We start from the raw sequence: 25,469 nt of genomic DNA, 5'->3' as shown, positions 1-25,469 counted from the left end.
GGAGGCTCCCTTGGACATATGCGGCCCGCCCAGGAGGGGCTCTTCTCTAACCTAGCCATGTACCTCAAGACCCCGTCTTCTGCCCGAACTCTGGGATCCTCCTGCCTCGCCTGACTCTGGAATCCTGCTCCGCCTGCCTCGCCGGAAGTCTGGAATCCTGCTCTGCCTGTCTGAACTTGAAAGATCATCGTTATTACCTTTGCATTCCCTCCAGCTACTTCCTTCAGAACCCGAAAGTGCATTCCATCAGGTCCAGGAGATACATCCACCCTTACTCTTTTAAGCTTGCTGAGGACTTTCTCAGTCGTCATTTGTACTGCACATAATTCACTCCATAACACTTCCGAAAGTCGGGTTTACTGCAGATGTATTCCACTGCGTATACTGATACACAATACGCATTCAGTTCCTCTGCGCCATCTCTGCCTCTCTCATTACAATATCTCCAGTGTCATTTTCTATTCGTCTTAAAACTACACTCAGCTCTCTTTTACCCTTTACATACTTAAAAAGGCTTTTGATATTAATCGCCAGTTTCCTTTCACAATTCATCTCTTCCTTTCTAATGACCTTCTTAGTTTCAATCTGCAGGATTTTAAAAGCTTCCCAATTCTTGACCTTCCCACTAGCTTTTCCTTCCTTGTATGCCCTCTCTTTTACTTTTACTTTGGCTATGACTTCACTTGGCAGCCACAGTAGTGTCCTTCCATTCGAAAATTCCATCTTATTTGGAATATATCTGCCTTGCATTTTCCTCATTTTCCCAAAAACCCCTTGCTGTTTCTGTTCTGCTGTCCTTCCTGTTATTGTCCTTTTTCAGTCAACTGTGGCCTATCAACCTCTCATTCCATTGTAATTTAGTTTTATTCCACTGATGTACGGTCACATTGAAATTTAGTTTCTCCTTCTCAAATTTCAAAGTGACCTCCATCATATTGTGATCACTTTTCCTTAAGTTTTCCTTAACTTTAAGTTCCCTTACTACCTCCGAATTATTTCACAACACCCAATACAACAAAGCTGGTCCCCTAACTGGCTGAACAGCAAGCTGTTCTGAAAAGCCAATCCCTAGACATTCTGGCAATACCCTCTCAAGAAGTCCAGTTCTGGTGCATGTTGAGGAAAACTGAAGGTCAAGCTTTTCCCATCTGCATATACCACAGGCTTAAATCAGTTAATGCAGAAAAGAAGTATTGCATTTGTATGAACGATATGTAGGACTTTCATTGTAACTCGTGACAATAATAAACTGTTACAGGGATCTACACCTCAGTAATAATGGACAGAGAGACACAGAGAGATTATGTAATTACCACAAGTGACTTTATTTTTTGAACAGAAGAACACGATAATTTACAAAACGGACGACATACATGCACATCTGCTTGCTATTCCTAAACCTCCATGAACTGTCAAAGTATGGAGAAAGTAACAACCAGAAAAAGAAACTATGCGGCCATGTATTCTTCGTGGTCTCGATCTGATCTCCAGTTGTCCATGACGCTCTCCACATACGCGATTGCTGATCTCTGGATAGTTGGCGCTACCTTGCATTCGAAGCCTGTGTATCCATTCCTTACCAGTTCAGATATTGTATTCAGTGCTATCGACTGTGGGTCGATTGATTGAACTCTAACACCTTCTTATTAACAGTTGTCCAATCAAGCATCCATTCACTGCCCTCTCCTGCATTAATGATTGGTTATTTATGGGTCTTTGCTCTAAAAGTGTTACCAAACTAGTAACCAGCTCGAACCCTTCAGGGCAGACCACGCTATTGAGAAACTTGAATGCTAAATCACGCCAAAAAGCAACTCACAAATATCATCTCATTGGGAAATGGTCTTTGGTCCAGCATATTTCCTGGAAAATTATCGCCTCTACTTTAAAACGTTGATTCAGCCGAACAAAACCAGTTCACAAAGTGGAGGAAGCAGAGCAGCTTAACGTTACGGCAGGTCCCATTCGTCAGACCGCATGGCAGGAACAAAGACAATTGGTTTGTCTTCTTCCACTGGCCTTGATTTATTCGAATTCGCTGATGTCTAGACGGCTGTTCTTTCCAATCAACAGAACAATAGCAATACAAAATTCCGTTATTGCCCAGAGTATCTCAAAGATTACAGTGCCCATATCAGTGAGGAATTTGTCTGTTACGTTTGTTTGTCTGCACTCGTTTGTGTGTCAGCGTGGAAGCTAGAATTCACTTAATTGGACGTGGTGTGCATAGTATTTCAAATTAGTAATATGAGTTATTCTTGTCACGTGTACCGTGGTATAGTAGAAAGCTTGACTTTACCTGCCATTCATACAGATCGTTTAATCGCTTTAGTACATCCACGTAATACAATGGAAAAGCAATAAGAATAGTCAGGATAAATTGTTTCAGTTACAGAAAAGGTGCTATGCAAACAGACATCAAGGTGTAGTGGCTATGACAAGGAAAATTCATCTTGTCGATTTGGGAAACCTTTGAAATCTCTCATTATTGAGACGGGTTGTACGTATCCGGTCTTTTATATGTTCTGCCAGATTGGGGAAAGGGAAGGTGGTCGTGAGTACCTGGGGTGGGAATCGACATGTTAGTGAAGATTATGACTCTCACTTTCGAATTATGTCAAAGAGGAGTTGAGTCGGCTGGTTATTTTCCCTACAACAAACAGGTTATATGAAATTCTTCTATCGAACCCAGGTATTCCGTGTTCTCTCAATTTCAGGTAAAACTCCATTTGCTTGCATCCCCGTTCCTGTCCGGATTTTAAAGGCAAAATTCGATCAGTTCAAGCAGCTACTAGGGCTGACATGCATATCGTCCGTCCTCTATTACTTCGACAGACTACAGATGCGAAGGGAAAACTGAGAATGGTGGCAAAAGCTGGGAGGTGATAAGTGGATGCAGGTGAAGAAGAAGTAAGAGGAAGATAGGTTCATGTAAGGCAGGGTGATCTATGGGGAATGGGAAGACTGGGAACAGCGACAGAGATGCTAGTTGGAATAAATAAAGGGCTATATCTGGTCAGTCTTTCATTACTGCAATGCACAGTATGTTAAAACTATCGGAAACACATAAATAGTGCCCATAATTTTGCTATTTAATCCAGCAGGAAATATATAATTAAAGTGAATTCACGAAATAGTTTTCTGCATTGACATGATATTCAGCTTTTTTGTGGTGTAGAAGAGAGGTTATACTAGGCAATATTGTTCTGCGGCCTTAACAGATTCGATAAAGGAAATAATTGGGAAATGTGCAGCTCAGGTGGTTGATCTTGGCAAATTAATTGCAGTCATTCCTCTCCTTGTATGGTGAAGAAACATTTGCAAGTAAGCTGCCAAGTTCGGAGAACAACTCAACCCAATAAATTCAACTATGGATTCCCTCCTTTCAACACTGATCATGGGTTGTCAACATGAAGTAATACCATCGGCTAGGCAGGAGAAGTAAAACGGAAGATGGAGATGCTATAATCGCTATGAAACCCATTAATGAGCTCTACCGAATTAGTTATTATTTTTTCCAAACAGGGCAACAACTCTGGATTCACGCTTCGCCAATTTACTCTGCTTGGAACATCATTTATTTAATTAGGAGAAGCAACATTGCTTGCTCAAGCATGGACTCCAATATATATCTGCCTGCTGCTTTGTCAGCAAGAGTCAGAACGAAAGGAAGTATGTGCTTTGTGGTGATCTGGATGTTATTATTACCTGTTGCAGTGTCAACTGGTAGCCTGATATGTAAACGCAGAGATATGTTTGATATGACTAGTTTATCAAAGGAAGGTGACATCGACATCGGCGGTATTATTGGTCTGCACTCCCGTACAGAGAAATCGGAACTTTCATTTGAAACCAAACCGAGAGCTGTGACATGTGAAAGGTCAGTTTAATGAGCGAAGTATTGGGTTTATCATTTTCGCTAAAACTTAAAACGAATTTGATTTTCTCTCTTTCGATCTTCTACTGAAGAGTAGCCGATTGGAAACCTTAACAGATGTTTCTCTTTCCACAGATGTTGTCTTTTCTACATATTATTTCCCATCATTTTCTGGATTTTCATTGAGTCACTTAACTGCAGACGGGCACGGGGATGGTGGGTGGTGTAATTTTGTGTGAGATCGAATCCAGTTCAGTTTCTACCTGTGTACTTATTGGTAGCTCAGGGACATCTCTCGAAATTTTAATCCAAAATTTAATCACACAGTGGCATTAATACGAGCATGAATCGGTTATCTTAGAGACAGCACGATTTTCTGGACTGTATTCTCCATTAGATTTCAACAACACGTATACGCTTGGCATTAAATGTGTTTATTGTGATTATAAAAAGAAGGAAAGAAACGGCTTCTTTGCAGTGTATTTTCTTTTCATTTCTAAATTATACACATCAGAAATAGTGTGTCGAAAGCTATTCTACAAACAATGTTCTCTTTGAAATTGTAAGAATATTTTCAGAAATCACGTAATTGGTGACGTACATTCTCAGCTAACGTATCTGATACTATCAGTGAAAAAAGTTCATAATATGCATTACACAAAAAAACACATACACTCTTCTGATCGGAAAACAGGTTTAACTTTATTGACGCACGGCAGTAAATATCCAATCTGTGTGAATATTCATTTTATATGGCAACTGTTCTTCACGTTAACGCAAAAGAAAATTGAGAGAATTATGCATACAATTCAACTCATCACGGAAACCACCCTACCTCATGTTGACTTTTTCTAGCTTCATTCGCCCCGAGTAGAGCAACCAGAACAATCGAAGAGCCACTCCCAGATACACCAGTTCCCCACTCTCCCTTCACGCAAAAGATACAAACGCCTCAACAACTAGATCAAAGACAATTCTTATCCACGTATTATAACATTATTAAATGGCTCCATAATATGATGATGGACACTTTAGCTCATAACGTACATCGTTATCAACTAGCACATTATTGTTCATCTGCACTGACGCAGACTGTATCTGGTTTACTTTAGTCTGCTTCTGGTTTTACCTTGTTTGACTTCAATACACTGTGCAATGATTTCATCTGCATGATCAGTGTCGACGACAGACATGTCACTTGTTATGTACCCCGTAACTGGGTGTCTAACCATCAAAGATAGAAGAATCTCGTTGGAGTCTGGTGGTACTATATTCAAAAGTGTTTATTAGTAAAATACACAAATAAATATCAATAATGCAAATATATAGATAATACACGTTAGCAAAAATAAATCTAAAAATGTGGGAATAATAATAAGCAATAATAAACAAGCTCTATCGATGTCTAGGGGATAATCGATTGTCATAGAAAAGTATAAAGTTCAGTTCAGTTTAGTTCATACGTGCTGAGGTAGATATTGGTTGTTGTGTTGTAATCGTTGGAGAGAGAGAGAGAGAGAGAGAGAGAGAGAGAGAGAGAGAGAGAGAGAGAGAGAGAGAGAGAGAGCGAGCGAGCAGTAACAGCTACAGGCAGGCAAACCTTCCTTTACGTTCTTGATCCGTCGTTTCGTTGTGACCATTCAGGTATGACCCCTCTGTCCTTCAGCTAGACCGTTCTTCTGTGATGGACTTGTCATTCTGGCATGAGTGGAGACACACATAAGCCTCCACCGGCCCTGATATAACTCTGTGATTTAAACTGACTGATCTCTTTGTTCGGTCTCTGATGCCCCACAATTTCCCGTGGGTTCCAACAGTCAATCAGTGCTCAATAGTGTTCCTCCCGGTGTGTCTGAATGGTGTCTCTCCAGACCTCACTTTTATCCCTACTCACGGGGTCTGAGTTGTCAATCAATTTTGAATGGTTCAGTCCATCAACCCAGCCCACTCCAGCTGTCCACTGAGGAGCTTTAATGAACTGAATGGTATAAGATAAATAACCCTCTCAGAAGTCATAATACGGTGGATCAACACATCTCTCCCCTCTCTTATCAGTAGCAGATGTTCTGGCATGTCTTTGTTTCATCTCTCTCTCATTAGCAGCATAGCAACAGTAACAGTTTGTGATTTTCCCCGGGGCAGGGGGGAACATGGGCAACTCTGCACCCTTCTGCCCATCAGAGCTGTTCATCCTTCATAACACCCCCATCCTTCTGGGAATTTTCACCAAGGTGAAAATTAACAAATACAGCATCTTACAGAATTACAGAATCTAACAAAATACAGAAGTGTTCTTAACTACAAAGATAATACAGATATACATTTAACAGCATCTAGATAAACAGTCAGCAATTACATTGTCACTCCCTTTAATATGTTGTATTTTAATATCAAATTCCTGTAACATCAGACTCCAACTTAGAACCCTCCTATTTTTATTTTTCATATTAGCCAAAAATATCAAAAGTTGTGATCTTAGCTTAGGTGTCTATTACAAAGTGTGAATCAATACGTATATGATTATTCTGTGGTACATTACAGAAGTTTATGCAAATACTAATCTCTATTTTATTGTTTCAACTTAACATTCAAACAGTCAATTTTCCATGGTGTTTTTATCTTTCACATGCTTTGTCAAATTCCCTCAAAACCAGATCCTGTTATTTAAAGTAGCATTTTTTCAACCTTTGTCCCTTTTCCACTTAACTCTCACGTGGTTAGCTTGCTCACCAGTGTGGAATAGGCCTTTACAGACTCCTTTCACAGGAGTTATCTTATCACCAATGTTTTCCAAACTAAGCCAATTTGTTGAACTTCCACACAATTCGTTAATTTTAAGCAAGTCATTAATTTTATCTTCAGGATCTTTCATTCTAATCATTTTCAGTTTAACATCTGCAAGTGATCCCTCTTTGTCAAAACAAAACTTTTGGTTCTGTCTCTCCAAATCACCTCCTTGAATAACATCAGCGAGTTGTTTACCTTTAAATTCCAAAACAAACTGTAATTGATTCACAGGCACGTTGTTAACAAGCCATTGTTCAATTAACGCTGTCTTCCCTTTTGTCAACCTTCTAAAACCAATTCAGTCTTTAAATTTTCTTTATTCAATTTAGCAACAACACCTTTCTCTTCTCCTTCAATAATATTCACATCACCAGCTTTCATCTCCTCACTAACTTTTAACACACCTTCTAACACAAACAACTGAGAATTCTCACTTTCCACTGGTACCAAGGTTAACCCTTTCTTCACTAAACCAAGCCCATCTGACCCAAAAGGACTGCATTCCTTTCCAACTAAATCAGATTCCTCAGACTTTTCCTGAGTTTCAGTACTAGGTTCAGTACCCTGTGACTCCACAGGTACTTCAACAACCTGATCACAAGCAAACAGGACATCTGCCTCTCCTTTACTCTCTTTCACCTCCCTATTCTCCGCTTTACCATCCCCTAAAACCTCTTGGTACAGGGTCGGTTAAAACGTCTCAGCTAAATCAACATTGGGCTCATTTAAACTGTCTGCTTTACTAGCCGCCTTTCTCGACATGCAGCGAGTGATGGGGCATGCGGGATAGATCTTAGAATCTATGGGCGGGTCCTCAGCACTCACAGGCTTGCTTGTCAGTTTCACTGCTGAACACACGTCACCACCTGCTAAATCGTTACCAAGAAGGACGACCACAGTAATTCTGACCGCACCCCTATTTCGACTGGTCCAGATACCAGGTCACATTTTAAAATGATCCTGTGCAAAGGTACAGCTTCTGTCCCTTTTCCTATGCCTCTTAATACCATCTTTCCAGTTTCAGGACAGAACCCTAGAACCTTACTTAGGATAAATGACTGGTCAGCCCCAGTATCTCTCCAGATCCTCACTGGAACTGGGGTTTCTCTTTCTTTCACAGACACCGTCCCTTCCGATATAAATTTCTCATGCCCCTTTCGTACTCTATCTACCTTTGCCTCCCTCATCGATCTGCTGAACGACTCAATGCAACCTGTACGGATCGCTGTTTTCCCTTTTCCTGTCTCCTTCTTCGGAGTAAAGCACTTAGATGGAAGAAGACCGGCTTTTCCACAATTATAACACGTGAAGCTAGGAAACTTCCTGCCAGCCTGTTTTTCCTCTTCCTTACCTTTACCACTAGCTCCCGGCTTATTCTCTACCTTAACGAGCGTGCTCTCTCTACCGTCCCTACGGTCTTTCTGGTAACTCTTATTTGAGGAAGACTTTGCCTTGTGGGTTAGGGCGAACTTGTCGGTTAATTTGGCAGTAGTAGACAGAGTCTCAGTCTCCTTCTCATCCAAGTACGTCTTCATATTTTCAGGGATACAACTTTTAAATTGCTCCATCTACATTTATCAGTTTATCATAATCTCCAACAACCCTTTTTGAGGTGCACCAACGCTCATAACACATCTCCATCTCACGGGCAAACTCTAAATACGTGTGTTTCCAGGGCTTCTTCAGATTCCAGAACTTCTGCCGGTATGCCTCTGGCACCAACTTGTAACTCCTCAATACAGCCCATTTTACTTCCTCATAATTTCTGGACACCTCCATGGACAATGCCGAATACACTTGCTGAGCGTTCCCCCTAAGTACGCTGTTTCACAGAACTGCCCATTTCTCCTTAGGCCAGTTCTGGTTCACAACCACTTTCACAAAAAGGAGGAAGAACTTATCGACATCCGTCTCCTCAAATGGAGGTACCGACTGGATCTTCCGACCAATCCCGAACCCCTCACTTGAGCCTACCGCCCGGTCTCTTCCCTGTTGTACCTTTAACTTGTCCAGTTCTAGCGCATGCTTCCTCTGTTTCTCCTTCTCCCTTTCCTCCGTCTCCCTTTCAGCTTTCTCCTTCTCCCTCCGTGCCTCCATCTCAGCCCTTTCTTTTTCCTTCCGTGCCTCCAACTCAGCTCTTTCCTGTTCCCTTTTCGCCTCTAACTCCTTTAGCTGGATCTCATAATGCAGCCGTAATTTTTCCAACTGTAACTGAGCCGCCGCATCAACTGGTTTCCTCTCAGGGAACAGGTCCAATGCCTCAGACGTGAACGCAGCCTTGGATACATAAAGCTGGGCTATGGCCCTCTCTATCTCCCACTTCTTCATTGACGACTTGACCTCTGAGAGATCTAATCGTTTCGCAACATCCACCAAGTCCGCCTTTTTGGCACCCCCTAGCGCCTTCAAAGTCGGCTTTCCTATAACTTTGTCTATTTCCATCTCTGCTGGTGTCCCGTCTGTTTACCCATGCAACTAGATCAGATAATGGACACATAGCCCGATTCGCTGGCCCCCCAATTTGGTAATCAAATCCTAAAAGTCGAGGCCCCAATTTCTTACGTACCCCATAACTGGGTGTCTAACCAGCAAAGATAGAAGAATCCGCTACAGTCTGGTGGTACTATATTCAAAAGTGTTTATTAGTAAAATACACAAATCAATATCAATTATGCAAATATATAGATAATACTCGTTAGCAATAATAAATCTAAGAGTGCGGGAATGATAATAAGCAATAATAAACAACCTGTATTGATGTCTAGGGGATAATGAATTGTCATAGAAAAGTATAAAGTTCAGTTCATTTCACACGTGCTGAGATAGATATTGGTTCTTGTGTTGTAATCGTTGGAGAGAGAGAGAGAGAGCGAGTGAGCAGTAACAGCTACAGGCAGGCAAACCTTCCTTTAAGTTCTTGATCCGTCGTTTTGTTGTGGCCATTCAGGTATTACCCCTCTGTCCTTCAGCTAGACCGTTCTTCTGTGTTGGACTCGTCACTTTGGCATGAGTGGACACACACACAAGCCCCCACCGGCCCTACTATAACACTGTCAGTTAAACTGACCGATTTCTTTGGTCGGTCTCCGATGCCCCACACCTTCCCGTGGGTTCCAACACTCAATCAGTGCTCAATAGTGTGACTCCTGGTGTGTTTGAAGGGTGTCTCCGGACCTCACTTTTATTGCTACTCACGGGGTCTCAGTATGTAATCAATTTTGAATGGCTGTGTCCATCAAACCAGCCCCCTCCGGCTGTCCACTGAGGAATTTTAATGAACAGAATGGTATAAGATAAAAAACCCTCTCAGAAGCCATAAGTCTCTCAGAAGTCATAATACTGTGAATCAACAAGTCTCTCTCCCATCTCTTATCAGTAGCAGATGGTCTGGCATGTTTTTGTTTCATCCCTCTCTCATTAGCAGCATAGCAACAGTAACGGTTTGTGATTCTCCCGGCGGGAAGGGGGGAACATGGGCAAGTCTGCACCTTTCTGCCCATCAGAGCTCTTCATCCTTCATAACACACTCAGTCTGTGTATGTTACAAAAAAAATGACAATTATCTATCACCAATGAAAATAAATTCGAACTTACGACCTTATACTGAGAAATCATTTTATGCTGACAAATGAATTACACCAGACATTTATGCATTTGCTGCATTGATGCCAGAGTCCATATAAAATGTTTCACCTCCCGATCAGCAGAATTGACAGGTTTTTGACAGTAGTTTGAAACATTTTCTCTTTAGGTGACAACCAACGAATTCTCTGCTGAATCGCTCGTTGCTGTTGTCTGAAAACAAAACAGAATTAATACAAGTTTCAGAAAACATATTTAAAATTATGTTAATATTTACTATATATGAATTTAGATTTGCAAAATATGGTTTAATCCTTCTTAATTGAAGAAAACATTATTACCTAATATAAGTTGTCAGAAACACCACTACTATAATGGCAGCAGTTCACACAAGCTGAAAGTGTTCGACTTCCTGTGCTTATTGTCTATTTCGTTCCACAGATATTGTGACTAATTATTCCAGCAACTCAACGTTTGCTCCAGACCAGAATTTTTTATGAACATTGTGGAAAAGTGTATAAAAGTACCTACATTTTCACAAAAGAAATTATGACTATCGAACAATCCTGGAAATAGAAATAACAGACAGAAAATTCTGAAAACTGCTAAATTACATCTAACGTGCTTCTATTTTACTAAAAACCAAAGAAGGATCTTTGACAGGAAATATTAACGCTTTCCCTTTCAAAAAATAATGAATATAGTTTGGTCTGTAGGATTCAGAGAACATTCGGGTACCGTTGTCAAGAACTCTCCAGATATTTTCTCTTCTCCATCCCATAGGACAGACGATTTATATGTGCTGTACCACCAGGCGGAAGGACGGCATACATTCTGTTGGAATAAAATGGCGATACGAACACTTAACTTCACAACCTGCATCTTTGTGATGTTGTACCTTGTTATCCACTTTTACTGCACTGACTCCATGAATAACACTTTATTCTGTGCATTCTATTATTGCTTTCCCTTGCTCTAATTTAATGGACTTTCATGTAGTCACCTGTATGGATGGTATGTGAAACAAAGTTTATCACATTACCTCGGTACATTACACAATAATAAAACAATCTACAGATATAGCAATTTACGAAACATCTCCCTGTTGCAGCTTGCAGTTCCAAGTGTTCCGCCACCTGCAGGCGATGATATTTGCGATTGAAGAGATAAACAGGAGTCCCGACCTGCTTCCAAACATTACACTAGGCTACAGGATTTATGATTCATGCAATGTGCCTCGCTTGTCAGTTAAAGCGGCTTTCGAAATTATTAATGGACAGGATCCAGCTTTGCCAGAGGACTCTTGTTCCCCGCGTTCACTGGTCCCCGCCATCGTGGCAGAATCAGCATCTTCGCAGTCGCTGGCGGTGGCGGCGTCAGTCGGTCCTTTCAAAGTCCCTATGGTAAGGTTTTCCTTTGATGCCTGGGCCTTATTTTTATGGTTAGTTCTTTTCAAATAGTCATAGTTGATGTACTGAGGTAAAACAGCATCCCTGCATATAACACATGGTGCTACTGTTTTTTTTCTTGCTTGCAATTTCGTCTATAATGCCCCGTGGATTTCTTCAACCCAGTCGCGTCATCCCCATTCCGTCTCGACCCGCATTCCCGCAATCTATTTGACTTCCACTTCCCGTCAGCTCCTCTTTCATCCCACTTCCCCTTATCTACTGCGGAGTACTTTAGAGGGGAAAGTAGGGTACCCGGGGAAACACACCAGCGACTGGAAGATCTTGCAAAATTTCACACACTGAGAACCGGAGATTAGCATTGATGGCAACAGCACTAACTGGTGAAAGGAGCAAGATTTTGAAGGAAGTCAGTGGGTCAGGAAGTCTTGGGGAGAGAAATGGGCTGTGGACTTTCCTAGTCTGCCCCTTCGGTGGACAGTTCAAAAGGAGTATTGCAGAAGACACTAGTAACAACTAGTCCATGTGAAGCTTTTTTCACAGAAACATCCACCGTACAAGACAAGATAAGATAAAGTCTGACAAAAGTATTCTGGAAAGATCACATAACTGAGATCCCAACTAGGGCCAGTTTGTTCCTAGATCTCTTATAAGGAAACCGGTAATGACAGATAAAAGAAGTGAGTGTAGTTGGACACTTTCCAACTAGTAATCATTATGCCTTTAGTTTAGTTGTTTTGTTTTAGAGCACAGCGCTTGTTCGTCCTTGTTAGAGTAAACAGAAAGGATAAAAGTTTTGCGAAGCTTAGTTTCGCTTTGAGTTGAGGGCTAGGTTAAGAAGAAGGACATAAAGAGCAGGTAATGGCAGCAATGAATCAAAGAGGTGCCTGGAGAGTATAATAAATGCAAGATAATACTTAAAACGGAAATCAAGTGGACAAAAAGAAATTACTCTGTCAAGCAAGGCGAAGGAGTTCTACACATACAGTAAGAGCAAAAGAAAAGCAAAAGAAAAATTTCGTCCTGTTTGAGTTCGCCCTGGATATTTTTTCATGGAAACTAAAGAGATGGGGCGATCTTAAACGGATTTCTTACATCTTTATTGACCCGGGCGATGTGCAGAGAGTTTATGGGTCAGAGGTGTGTGCCGATGGGTCGTGGCTGAACAGCCATAACATTATAATACCATAATACCATAAGACATAGGAGCACAATTAGTCTATTCAGCACATCAAGTCTGCTCCGGCATTGCATCATACTTGATCCCATATCCCTCTTTACGACATGCCATTGACACATTGACCGATCAGAAAAGGATCAACTGCTTTATATGTATACGCGGGACCTTGGCCTCCACTGCAGTATACAGCAGAATTTTCAATATATTCGCTGCTCTCTGGCTAGGAAATTCATACTTACCTCTGACAAGGTTGGGGGGACGTCAGGTCCTGGAGAGCACCCCTATGGTTGTCTCCTTTAACAGTAAGTCCTCGATTTTGTGTTCTGTTGGGGGAACGACCTCTCTGAGGGAAGCAGCAGTGACCCTGAACGTGGCCCCGTGGCTTGGAAGGGTAGGGAATGGAAGAGGAGTTCAGCGGTAATTAGGGACCATATAGTGAAGGGACAGTTAGCCGATTCTGTGGACCCGAGAAAGAAACGAGGATGGTAGTTTGCCTACCAGGTTCCAAAGTTGATGATGTTTCTGAGGGGGTTGACAATATCCTGAAATAGGAGGATGAGCAGCCAGAGGTCGTGGTACATATTGGTACCAACAACACAAGTAGAAAAAGGGTGGAGGTACTGAAAGCAGAATTCAGGGAGTTATGAAGGAAGCTGAGAAGCAGGACCTCAAAGGCAGTAATCTCGGGATTGCTACCTGTGCCACGCGACAGTGAGTATAGGAACAGAATGAGGTGGTGGATGAATACGGGGCTGCAGGGTTAGAGCAGGGAACAGGGATTCAGATTTTTTGGATTATTGGGACCTCCTCTGTGAGAGGTATGATCTGTTAAAAAAAGGACGCGTGCGATTAAATCCGAGGCGGACCAATACCCTGGCTGGGAGAGGGGGGTCACTGTTACAGAAATGGCGGTAATGGAGGGATTATCTGCTGAGTCAGTGTGGGTGGAAGTCAGAAACAGGAAAGGGAGAATAACTAGAGGAGAGGCTGTTATTTTATAGACTTTCGGCCCCCACTCCCCAATCGTACAGGGGTATCGAGGAGCAGATGGGAAGGCAGATTATGTAAAGGTCCAATACTAATAGGGTTATTATAGGAAATCTTAACTTTCCGAATATTCATTAACATCTCCTTAGAGCAAGGGGTTCAGATAATATGGAGTTGGTGTGCGTGTTCAGGATAGTTTCATGACACAATATATAGATAAGCCAACGAGAGGAGATGCAGTACTTGATCTGGTTTCGGGAAATTAATCTTGTCAGTTGTCAGATGTCTCTGTGGGAGAGCATTTTGGAAGTACTGACAAGAACTCTATCTCCTTCACCGTAACGCTGGAGAGAAATAGCTGCAGACGATTTGGGAAAACATTTAACTGGGGTAGGGGGATATTTGATGTTATTAGGCAGAAAGTTTGGAGCATAAATTGGGAACAGATAATCTCAGAGAAATGCCCGGCAGAAATGTAGTAAATATTCAGGGTACATTTTCATGGAGTTCTGCCTAGATATGTTTTATTGCAGCAGGGAAAGGATGGTAGAGTTCAAGAACCATGGTGTACAAAGTATGCAGAAAATCTAGTTAAGAAGAAAAGAAAAGGTTTACGCCAGGTTCACGAAACGAGCTATTGTTAGACCTCTAGAAAATCACAAGATTGCTTGTAAGGAGTTTAAGAATGGTATTGTTAGACAGAATAGGCCATGAGAAGGCTTTGGTGAGATGGATTAAGGAAAATCCCAAGGCATTCCACAGGTATATGAAGAGCGAGAGGATGAGCCGTGTGAAAATAGGATCAATCAGGTGCGATAATGGAAACGTGTGCATGGAGTCGAAGGAAGTAGCAGAGGGACTTAATGACCACTTTGCTTCATCTTCACCAGGTTAAAAAGTCCTTAAAAATTATAGCGGACTGAAACGCTTGAGCATACAGACATTAAGAAAGAGGATGTGCTCGAGCATTTGAAAAGCGTTGAGTTAGATATGTCACCGGGACCAGATTAGATACACTCCCAGTCTACTGTGGAAATCGAGGAAGGAGATTGCTGAGCCTATTGTGATACTCCTCCTGTCATCAATAGGGACAGGAGAAGTATCGGAGGATTGGAGGTTTCAAATGTTGCTCCCTTCTTCAAGAAAGGAAATAGAGATAACACAGGAAATTATATACACCACTGAGTTCGATTTCAGTGGTATAACCATATAACCATATAACAATCACAACACGGAAACAGGCCATCTCTGCCCTCCTAGTCCGTGCCGAACTCTAACTCTCACCTAGTCCCACCTACCCGCACTCAGCCCATATCCCTCCACTCCTTTCCTGTCCATATATCTATCCAATTTTACCTTAAATGACACAACTGAACTGGCCTCTACTACTTCTACAGGAAGCTCATTCCACACAGCTATCACTCTCTGAGTAAAGAAATACCCCCTCATGTTTCCCTTAAACTTTTGCCCCCTAACTCTCAAATCATGTCCTCTCGTTTGAATCTCCCCTACTCTCAATGGAAGCAGCCTATTCACGTCAACTCTATCTATCCCTCTCAAAATTTTAAATACCTCGATCAAATCCCCCCTCAACCTTCTCCGCTCCAATGAATAGAGACCTAACTTGTTCAACCTTTCTCTGTAACTTAAGCGCTGAAACCCAGGTAACATCCTAGTAAATCGTATCTGCACTCTCTCTAATTTATTGATATCTTTCCCATAATTCGGTGACCAGAACTGTACACAATATTCCAAATTTGGCCTTACCAATGCCTTGTACAATTTTAACATTACATCCCAACTTCTGTACTCAATGTTCTGATTTATAAAGGCCAGCATTCCAAAAGCCTTCTTCACCACCCTATCTACATGAGACTCCACCTTCAGGGAACTATGCACTGTTATTCCTAGATCTCTCTGTTCCACTGCATTCCTCAATGCCCTACCATTTACCCTGGATGTTCTATTTGGATTATTCCTGCCAAAATGTAGAACCTCACACTTCTCAGCATTAAACTCCATCTGCCAACTTTCAGCACATTCTTCTAACGGGCATAAATCTCCCTGCATGCTTTGAAAACCCACCTCATTATCCACAACACCTCCTACCTTAGTATCATCGGCATACTTACTAATCCAATTTACCACCCCATCATTCAGATCACTTATGTATATTACAAACAACATTGGGCTCAAAACAGATCCCAGAGGCAACCCGCTAGTCACCGGCCTCCATCCGATAAACAATTATCCACCACTTCTCTCTGGCATCTCCCATCTAGCCACTGTTAAATCCATTTTATTACTCCAGCATTAATACCTACCTACTGAACCCTCTTAACTAACATTCCATGTGGAACATTGTCAAAGGCATTGCTGAAGTCCGTATAGACTACATCCACTGTCTTATCCTCGTCAACATTCCTCGCAACTTCTTGGAAAAATTCAATAAGGTTGTTGTTGCAGAAAATGCTGAGAGGGAGGATTTATGAGCTGTTGAAGTGACATTATCTGATTCGGTATAGTCAGCCTGGCTTTGTCAAGGGCAGGCCGTGCCTTACGAGATAAATTGTATTGTTGAAATAAGTATCAAGACACATTGATGAAGGTAGAGCAATGGATGTAGTATATATGGATTTCAGTAAGGCATCTGATAAGGTTCCCCATGCCAGGCTCCTTCTGAAAGTAAGGAGGCATGGGATTCAAGGAGACCTTGTTTTGTGGATCCAGATTTGATTTGCCACAAAAGGCAAAGGGTGGTTGTAGATGTTTCGTATTCTACATGGAGGACAGTGACCAGTTATGTTCCGCAGGGTTCTGTTCTGGGACTCCACCTCTTTGTAATTTTTATAAATGGCCTGGATGAAGAAGTCGAAAGGTAACTTAGTAGGTTTGCTGGTGACCTAAAGGTCGGGATTGCTGTGGATAGTCTGGAGTGTTCTGAGAGGTTACTGCGGGACATCGATAGGATGCATCACTGGGCTGGGATTTAGAAGATGGAGTTGAAATCACGTAAGTGTGAAGTAGTTCATTTTGACAGGTCCAACTTGAAGCAGAATATTATATAACTGGTAAGACTCTTGGCAATGCGGAGGATCTGAGAGACCTTGGGACCGTGTCAATAGGACACCCAGAGCTGCTCCGCAGGTTGACAGTGTTATTAAAAAGGTGTATGGTATGTTCGCATTCATCAGCCGTGGGTTGGAGATCAACAGCCTTGAGGTAATGTCACAGCTGTATAAGACCTCGGTAAGACTCCACTTGGAGTATTGTGTTCAGTTCTGGTCACCTCACAACAGGAAGGATGAGGATACGATAGAGAGAGTGTAGAGTAGATTTTAAAGGATGTTGCCTGTATTTGAAGGCGGGCCTTACGAGAATAGGTTGAGTGTACTTGGCATATTCGGTTTGGGGAGACAAAGGATGAGAGGTGACCTGATAAAAGTTTATCAGATGATAAGGGACATTCATCATGTGGAAATCCAAAGGCTTGATCCCAGAGATTAAATGGCTAACACTAGGGGGCACAGTATTAAGGTTTTGGAAATAAGTACCGAGGGGATGTCAGGTGTAAGATTCACATAGAGCATGCTGCTTGCTTGGAATGCACTGCCGGAAGCGATGATGGATGCGGATACAATGGAGTCTTTTAAGAGCCTCTTGGATGGATACATGGAGCTGAGAAAATAGAGGGCTATGCGCTAGGGAAATTCCAGGCTGTCTCTTAGGGAACGGTACATGGTCGGCACAACAATGTGGGCTGAAGGGCCTGAAATCTCTGTAAATGTCTATGTTCTATGTTATGTTCTAAATTTTTTGCACTTAAAGGGTAGCTCTCAATTATCAGACACTACCCTTTAGTTCTGGATTCCCTCAGCATCGTCTCCCCATCCACCCTATCTAGTCCTTTCAAAGAGTTTCCTCACCCCCAAACCCCCCCCCCCCACATTCGTCTAAATACGAGTGTTCAGAGGCGGCTCAAAGCTGCCAGACTCTCTTCTACAGTTACTCACTCATTCCCGGAATCATCATTGTAAATTTCCGGTGATCTCTTTACAATGAGAGATCATCCTTTCGGAGAGATGGGGCCCAGCGCTGTTGACAATCTTCCAAGTGCGACCTGACTGACGTCTAACAAAGGTTCAATATCATCTCCTTGCTTTCATATTCTATTCCACTTGAAACAGATGGCAACATTGCTGATTTGTCTGGCAGGATTTCTCTTTACGGACTTTGACTTGTTCTATCATTAACTCTGCAACTACCTAGAAACCTCATCCTTTATAATACACTACAAGACCATCCCAACCACTGAGTTTCAGCTGACTGGCCCATAATGTCCATTATTTTGCATTCCTCCATTTTTAAAGAATGGAGTGACATTTGAAAACTTGCTGTCCTCTGAGACAATGCCAAAATCAAGGGATTTTTTTAAACATCATGACCAATGCATCTATTATCTCTTCAGCAACCTGTCTCGGGATACTAGGATGTTGTCCATTAGGCCCAGATGACATATCGAACTTAAAATATTTGAGTTGCATTGCACTTTTTCCATTTCAATAGCAATAGCACTCACTCTTGTTCCCTGACACTCACTGACACATTACTAATGTGTTCCACAGTGAGGAAATATGCAAAGTGCCGATTACGCTCATCTGGCATTTCTTTGACCCCCATTGATATCTTACCAGCATCGTTTTTGTCACCTTCTGGTCGCCTCACAAAGGAAGGATGTGGAAGCCATAGAAAGGGTGCAGAGGAGACTTCCAACGATGTTGCCTGGATTGGGGAGCATGCCATATGAGAATAGGCTGAGTGAATTCGTCTTTTTTGCCTTTGAACTACGGAGGATGAGAGGTGTCCTGATAGGGATGGAAAAGATAATGAGAAGCATTGATTGTATGAATAGGGATAGTCAGAGGCTTTCTCCCAGGGCTGAAATTGCGAACATGAGAGGGCACAGTTTTAAGGAGCTTGGGAGTATGGAAAGAGGAGATGACAGGGATAAGTTTTTTTTTACACAGAAAGTGGTGAGTGCGTGGAATTGAGCTGCCGGCGACGGTTGTGGAGGCAGATACAATAGGGACTTTTAAGAAACTCAAGGACAGGTAAATAGACCTTAGAAAAATAGAGTGCTATGGTTAACCCTAGGTCATCGCTAAGGTCGGTACATGTTCGGCACAGCACTGTGGGCCGAAGGGCTTGCACTGTGCTGTAGGTTTTCTGTTTTTCTATTTTCCAGTAGTCCAATATCAACTCCCGGCTCCCGTTTACTCTTTCAATAACTGAAGAAATTTTTTTGGTATCCTGATTAATATTATTAATCAGTCTGCTCTCACATTTCATCTTTACCCTTCGTTGAGTTTTAGTTGACTTTTGTTGGATTTTACACTCTTCCCAATCATGCATCTTTTCATTCACTTTTGCTACTTTTCATGTCCTTTTCTTCAACGTAAAACATAGAAAATGAATGTTGTGCCGACAGCGTGACTTACTCTAGAAATTGCCGAAGATTACCCTACCACATAGCCCTCTATTTTTCTATGATCTAGGAGTCTCTTGAAAAACCCTATTATATCCGACTCATCGACCGTCGCTGTCATTGCATTCCACGCATCCACCACTCTCTGAGTGAAAAACCTACCTCTGACATCCACTCTATACCTACTTCCAAGCTCCTTAAAACTATACACCATCGTGTCGGCCATTTTAGCACGAGGGAAAAAAAACCTCTGGCTCGCCACACAATCAATGCCTCTCATCTTATACACCTCTCTCTCCGTCGCTTCAAGGAGAAAAGGCCATATTCACTCAACCTATTCTCGGAAGGCACGATCTCTAATCAAGGAATATCCTTGTAAATTTCCTCTGTACTCTTTCCGTTTATTCCATTACGATACTGATACCTGTGACTTATGCTTCTCCCTCTCAAATTACAGAGTTAATTCAATCATATTATGAACTCGGCCTCTGATGTTTCCTGTACCTTAAACTCCCTGATACAATCTGCTTTATTACAAAACAATGTCTAAGATAGCCTTTACCCGAGTAGACTGAAGCACAAACTGCTCTAAGAAGCATTCAACAAATTCCCTCTCTTGCGATCCAACAGCAACCTAATTTTCCCAATGCCCTTGCATTTGAAGTCCCCCATTACAGTTGTGTCATTACCCTTATTATATGCCTTTTCCAGCTCCTTTTGCAATCTCAACTTTGGCTACTATTTGGAGGTCTATATTTGATTCCTATATATTTATCCCATTGCAATATTTTAACTCCACCCATAACGATTGAACATTATCTGACCCTATGACATCTCTTTCTAAAGATCTAATTCCATCTCTTACTAACAGAGCCACAACACCGCCTGCCTGTCCCTTCAATATAAAGTATATACTTTGATGTTAAGCTCCCAACTATGGCCTTCTTTCTGTAACGCATCAGTCATGTCAACCTCTAATTGCACATGTATGTTCACCTTATTCTGAATTCTACACGCATTTAAAAACAGTACCTTCAGTCTTGCATTCTTCGCCCTTTTTAATTTTGCTTCTGTGAATACAATTCAACGTTTTGCTCTGTTTGCTTTTTTACACAGTCCTTGCTTTGTCCTTCCTTATATTCATGATCCACCCATCATCTACTTGTAAACCTGCTTGCTCATCCTCTGTTCTATCATACTGGTTCACATCCCCCGTGTCATATTATTTTAAACCCCTCCCACAAGAAATTTTGCACCCCTCGAATTCAAGTGCAACCCCTTTTGTACAGGTCCCACCTGCACCAGAAGAAGTACAAGTTATTCAGAAGTTTTCCCAGTGTTCCAATTCTTCAGCCATGTGTTTATGTGCCGCCTCTTTGTGCTCCTATCCCCATTGTCGCGTGGGAATCACAAGATTAGTGCATTTGAAGTCATGCTTCTCAGCTTCCTACCTAACTCCCTATATTGTTTTTTCAGTACCTCGCCCCTGCTGGCTGCTCACTATCCCTCTTCAGGATATTATGGGCATGTCTAGAAACATCTCTGACGCTGGCACTGGCACCTAGGAAGCAAACTACCGTCCTTGTTTCTTTCTCGCGCCCACTGAATCGTCTATCTGGCCTACCGACTACAGAGTCCCCGATTGCCATGCTCTTCAGTTCCCTACCCTTTGGAGCCATAGTGCTAGACTCAGTGCGAGAGGCACGGTCGCTGTTGCTTTCCCCAGGTATGTTGCCCCCAACAACAGTACTCAAAATGAAGTTCTTACTGTTGAGGGAGTGACGACCATTTTCATATTACTGTGTTGTGTTGTGACTAGGAGCTAGGAGCTCCATAACTAGGAGCATAGACAACAGCAACTCGACAGGTCTCCGTAAAAAAAAAAAATCTCTCCACAGAGACAGGTTTACTGTTATATGCGTAAGCATGCAGATTTGCAGTGAAAAACGTACCTGCAGCATCGTCACGGGAACTCATCATCAAGTAAGCAGTATTCGCAAATAAAACATAAAATGAACTCAGATTATACACTCGTTATTTTACTTCCTTAGTTCCCGCCAGTTACGCAACGAGAGTTCAGGCAGCATCTCGATCTTACATCTCTGTCTCCCCTTGACCAATTTTGGTGTTGGTTTGTTGGTGTTCCGGGCTTTCGTTGTCGTGCCTTTGTCTACCCTTTGATATATTTAACATGGCTGGCTCTACCAAGATCCAAAGCGTAAAGTTCTGAAGCTCTGACTGCAGCTAAAAGAGCTCTCCAGGTCAGTGAGGCAGGAGACAAGTTTGTATTTCTATTAGAGGACACCAGTAGCTCTTTATTGCGGAAAAGTGGTCAGAATGCTGACTAACTGTTAAATTACGAGAATTCTGCATTTGCACATTTTGAAATAAAAAAATTAAGTCAAAACCAAGAATGCTGGTAGCACTAAGATAAAAATGTATGGCATTAATTCAAAACACTGTCATGGATTCTTTGTCTGTTTGCCCGATCTTTGACTATCCTTCCACCTCGATACAAAATCGTGACATCATACATGGGACGAAATTCAAAACGTCTTTTTTTTCCCAGAGTTGTAGAAATTAAGAACTACAGGACATCATTTTAAGATGAGAAGAGAAAGATTTAATAGGAATCTGAGTGACAGGCTCTTCACACGGAGGGCAACGAGCAGATTTAAGCTGCTTATGGAAGAAATGTTTGAGCCAGGTACAGTTACAACGATTAGAAAACACAGTCAAAGAAGGTTTAGATGGATATGGGCAAGTTCAGCCAGATAGCACGAACTTAATGGACAACATGCTAATCATGGAAGAGTGAGGCCGAAAGGCCTATGTCGGTACTGTACAAATATATGACCCTATCTATAAAGAATACGCCAATTAAAGTACTTCGTAGATATTGACGTTCGCATTGTCAATTTCCCCGAGACAAGACTAATTTCGCTGTTGTTTTTTTTTCTCTCTGTTTCCAATGTGGTTTCTAACCAGGTTAGCTATTTCTCCACATGTGCCTGTCTCAGCAACCGGCGAAAATTCCCTTCGTTTTTTCGAACGATCCCAAGCGACTACTTCCAGATCAAAGCATTGGTGCAACTTATCAAGCGATTTGGATGGACTTGGATTGGAACGGTGAGAAGCGACAACGATTACGGAAACTTTGCGATGCAGGCCTTCACTGAGTCGGTTCAGGAACTTGGCATTTGCATTGCCTTCTCCGAATCTTTCCACAGGTGGTACCCGAAAGAAAGGTTACTTCATGTTACACGTGTTATTCGCACAGCGTCCACGAAAGTCGTGGTGGCTTTTCTCACTCAAGCAGACATGTCCAGTTTATTGAAGGAAATTGTTCGGCAGAACATTTCTGGCATCCAGTGGGTGGGCAGTGAGGCGTGGATCGCAACTTCGCTTCTATCTCCGGAGGAGAACAAAAGATTCGTTACTGGGGCCATCGGGCTTGCGTTACGTAATGTGAATATCCCGGGATTCAAAGACTTCTTAACGCGTCTTCATCCGTCCACCTATCCTGGCAATCTTTTAGTCAAAGAATTTTGGGAAAAGACTTTCGACTGCAGACTTAAAGGAATAGACAAAGGGAGAAGAATGACTACCGCACAATCTCATCAATGTACAGGAACGGAGAGCCTAAAGACTGTGTTGAACACTTATACGGACACATCTCAGCTGAGGGTGACCAACAAAGTTTATGAGGCTACTTATGCTATAGCTCATGCACTTCACAATATGTTTTCGTGTAAAAGTGGTGAAGGTCCGTTTGTCAATCAGTCTTGTGCAAACATTTCAAATTTTCAGCCTTGGCAGGTATATAAAACTGATTAAGTATTTCGAAAGATATCCAATTAAAACTCTTAGTTTATATAAACTGTTTGTTGACATTTCTGTCTTCCTCTGTTAGGTTTTGCATTATATGCAATTGGTAAATTTCACAACTAATGTTGGGGGAAGGGTAAATTTCGACGAAAACGGAGACTCAGTGGCTATGTACGATATTGTGAACTGGCAAGTGAATAGCAAAGGGAATGCCGTTGTTTCGATAGTTGGGTATTATGATGGATCCGTGCCTTCAGCTGAACAAGTCATAATAAATGAAGGATCGATAGTTTGGACTTCTGGTCTCAGAGAGGTAATGTATGAAAACGTGGTTGTAGTGTTATCAAATAATTGTGATGTTTCATTGCACACAGCACACGACAAACACACACCACACACAAACACGTAGTCATTCTCTATTATCGATATATCGGTCTAGCCATCTATGTCACCAATTTCAAAAATAATCAGATATAGCTCTCCAAAGTCATTCACCGTTCACAATGATACCGGTATCGGTTTATGATTTCCATGAATTAATGGCGGAAAATTTAGGTCGCGTTACTCGCTACTATTTGCTCTGGATACCAACGTTTAAGTAAGAAAAGCCAAGGTAGACAAATTCAGAGTCCGAGAGACAGTCAGAATCAAATGATGTCCTTCAGACCAATGTGTCTGTGATGCGAAACATCAAATATTGTCCCATTTTGCGTATTCGACCTACGCACCTTTAATTTTCTCCTCATAACCTGAAAAGGTACCTTTTCAATGTTGTTTTTTTCACCTGCTTCAACCACTTCCTCCGGAAGCTTGTTTCACTTACCAACCAGTCTCGGGATGAAGATGTTCCCAGCAGGTCCTTTTATAAATCCTTCGCCTCTCAGCTTAACACTACATCCTGCAGTTTTTCTCACCACCTCTCCCAACACCTCCCGCCACCGCCAGGCAGTGATATTTCTTTGAAAAGTCTAAGAAGCTAACATGTTACCGTACTTTGTGTCGAGGTTCCACGTGCAGTTTGTTCCACAAGCTGCTCGCCTGGAACAAGAAAAGCAGCTCGCAAGGGCCAACCTATTTGCTGTTTTGATTGCATTTCGTGCGCTGATGGGACGATCAGTAACACCACAGGTATGCACAAGTAATATCTTTATTGCTCAAGTGTTTGCGGGCCATTGCAGACTGCTTAATAAGTCAACTTCCATTTTCTTCCTTTCAGATTCAACAGAGTGCATGAAGTGCCCCAGCGATTCTTGGTCTAATAAGGGCCAAGACCAATGCATACAGAAGCAGCTTGACTTCCTCTCATTTGCCGATATAATGGGGACTGTTCTGACCTCACTGGCATTGATCGGAACTTCCTTCACTGCCATGATAGGTGTCATTTTCGTGCTTCACAAAGACACTCCGATCGTGAAGGCCAATAATGCGGAGCTCAGCTTCCTTCTTCTCCTCGCGCTGAGCCTTTGCTTCCTCTGTTCAATCGCATTCATTGGGGAGCCTTCGGCATGGTCCTGCATGTTACGCCACACCATGTTTGGTGTTAGTTTTGTTCTTTGTGTCTCCTGTGTTTTGGGCAAGACTATTGTTGTGGTGATGGCATTTCAGGCAAAACTACCCAGCAATAATGTGGCCAAGTGGTTTGGTCCACTACAACAACGTCTCACCGTATTTCTTCTTACACTAATACAGTGCTTGACATGTGCCGTCTGGCTCATCAAATCTCCACCTCTTCCTGTCAAAAACATGGCCTATTCGAACGAAATCATTCTTCTGGAATGTGACGTGGGATCCGAAGTAGCATTTTACTGCGTGCTGGGTTACATTGGCTGCCTCTCAATGGTTTGTTTTGCCGTTGCCTTTTTGGCACGAAATTTGCCAGACAATTTCAACGAGGCGAAATACATTACATTTAGCATGCTAGTTTTCTGCGCAGTTTGGATATCGTTCATTCCAGCTTATGTCAGTTCTCCCGGAAAATTCACTGTGGCCGTGGAAGTGTTTGCAATTTTGGTTTCCACTTTTAGCTTACTTTTTTGTATTTTTGCGCCTAAATGTTACATTATATTGCTGAAGCCAGAGAGAAATTCAAAAAAATATTTGATGGGGAAAGCGTCTTCATGAAAACATTATGCAGCATTTGTTTTTGTTCATTCTTGTCGTAGATACCGCGTTAGAGTCAAAAACAGGTTTTGTCTGCAGTTAATACTGATCAAACCTCAAGGTCGAACAAGTTAATCCAACAATAATGCAGAATGAAGTGTAAATGCTACAGAAAAAAAATGCAGTGATCAAGTGCAAGATCAAAAATATGTGGATTTGGTGTCTCTGAGATAC

At 42.0% G+C, this 25,469-nt stretch overlaps 1 protein-coding gene across 1 annotated transcript; it reads left to right on the top strand.

Annotated features, from left to right (window-relative positions):
- Nucleotides 1-3,776: 3,776 nt before the first annotated feature.
- Nucleotides 3,777-25,256, top strand: LOC132404260 (extracellular calcium-sensing receptor-like). The gene is made up of 6 exons (XM_059988393.1): nt 3,777-3,880; nt 11,358-11,649; nt 22,296-23,126; nt 23,221-23,448; nt 24,140-24,263; nt 24,352-25,256. Exons 2-6 carry the CDS (start codon nt 11,392-11,394, stop codon nt 25,254-25,256), a joined length of 2,346 nt encoding a protein of 781 aa, XP_059844376.1. The 5' UTR covers nt 3,777-3,880; nt 11,358-11,391.
- Nucleotides 25,257-25,469: the final 213 nt, after the last annotated feature.

Source organism: Hypanus sabinus, chromosome 2 (genome assembly GCF_030144855.1).
Source record: "Hypanus sabinus isolate sHypSab1 chromosome 2, sHypSab1.hap1, whole genome shotgun sequence".
NCBI lineage: Eukaryota > Metazoa > Chordata > Chondrichthyes > Myliobatiformes > Dasyatidae > Hypanus > Hypanus sabinus.
The sequence above is the reverse complement of the archived record's forward strand: the minus strand, read 5'-3'. Positions and strand labels throughout refer to the sequence as shown.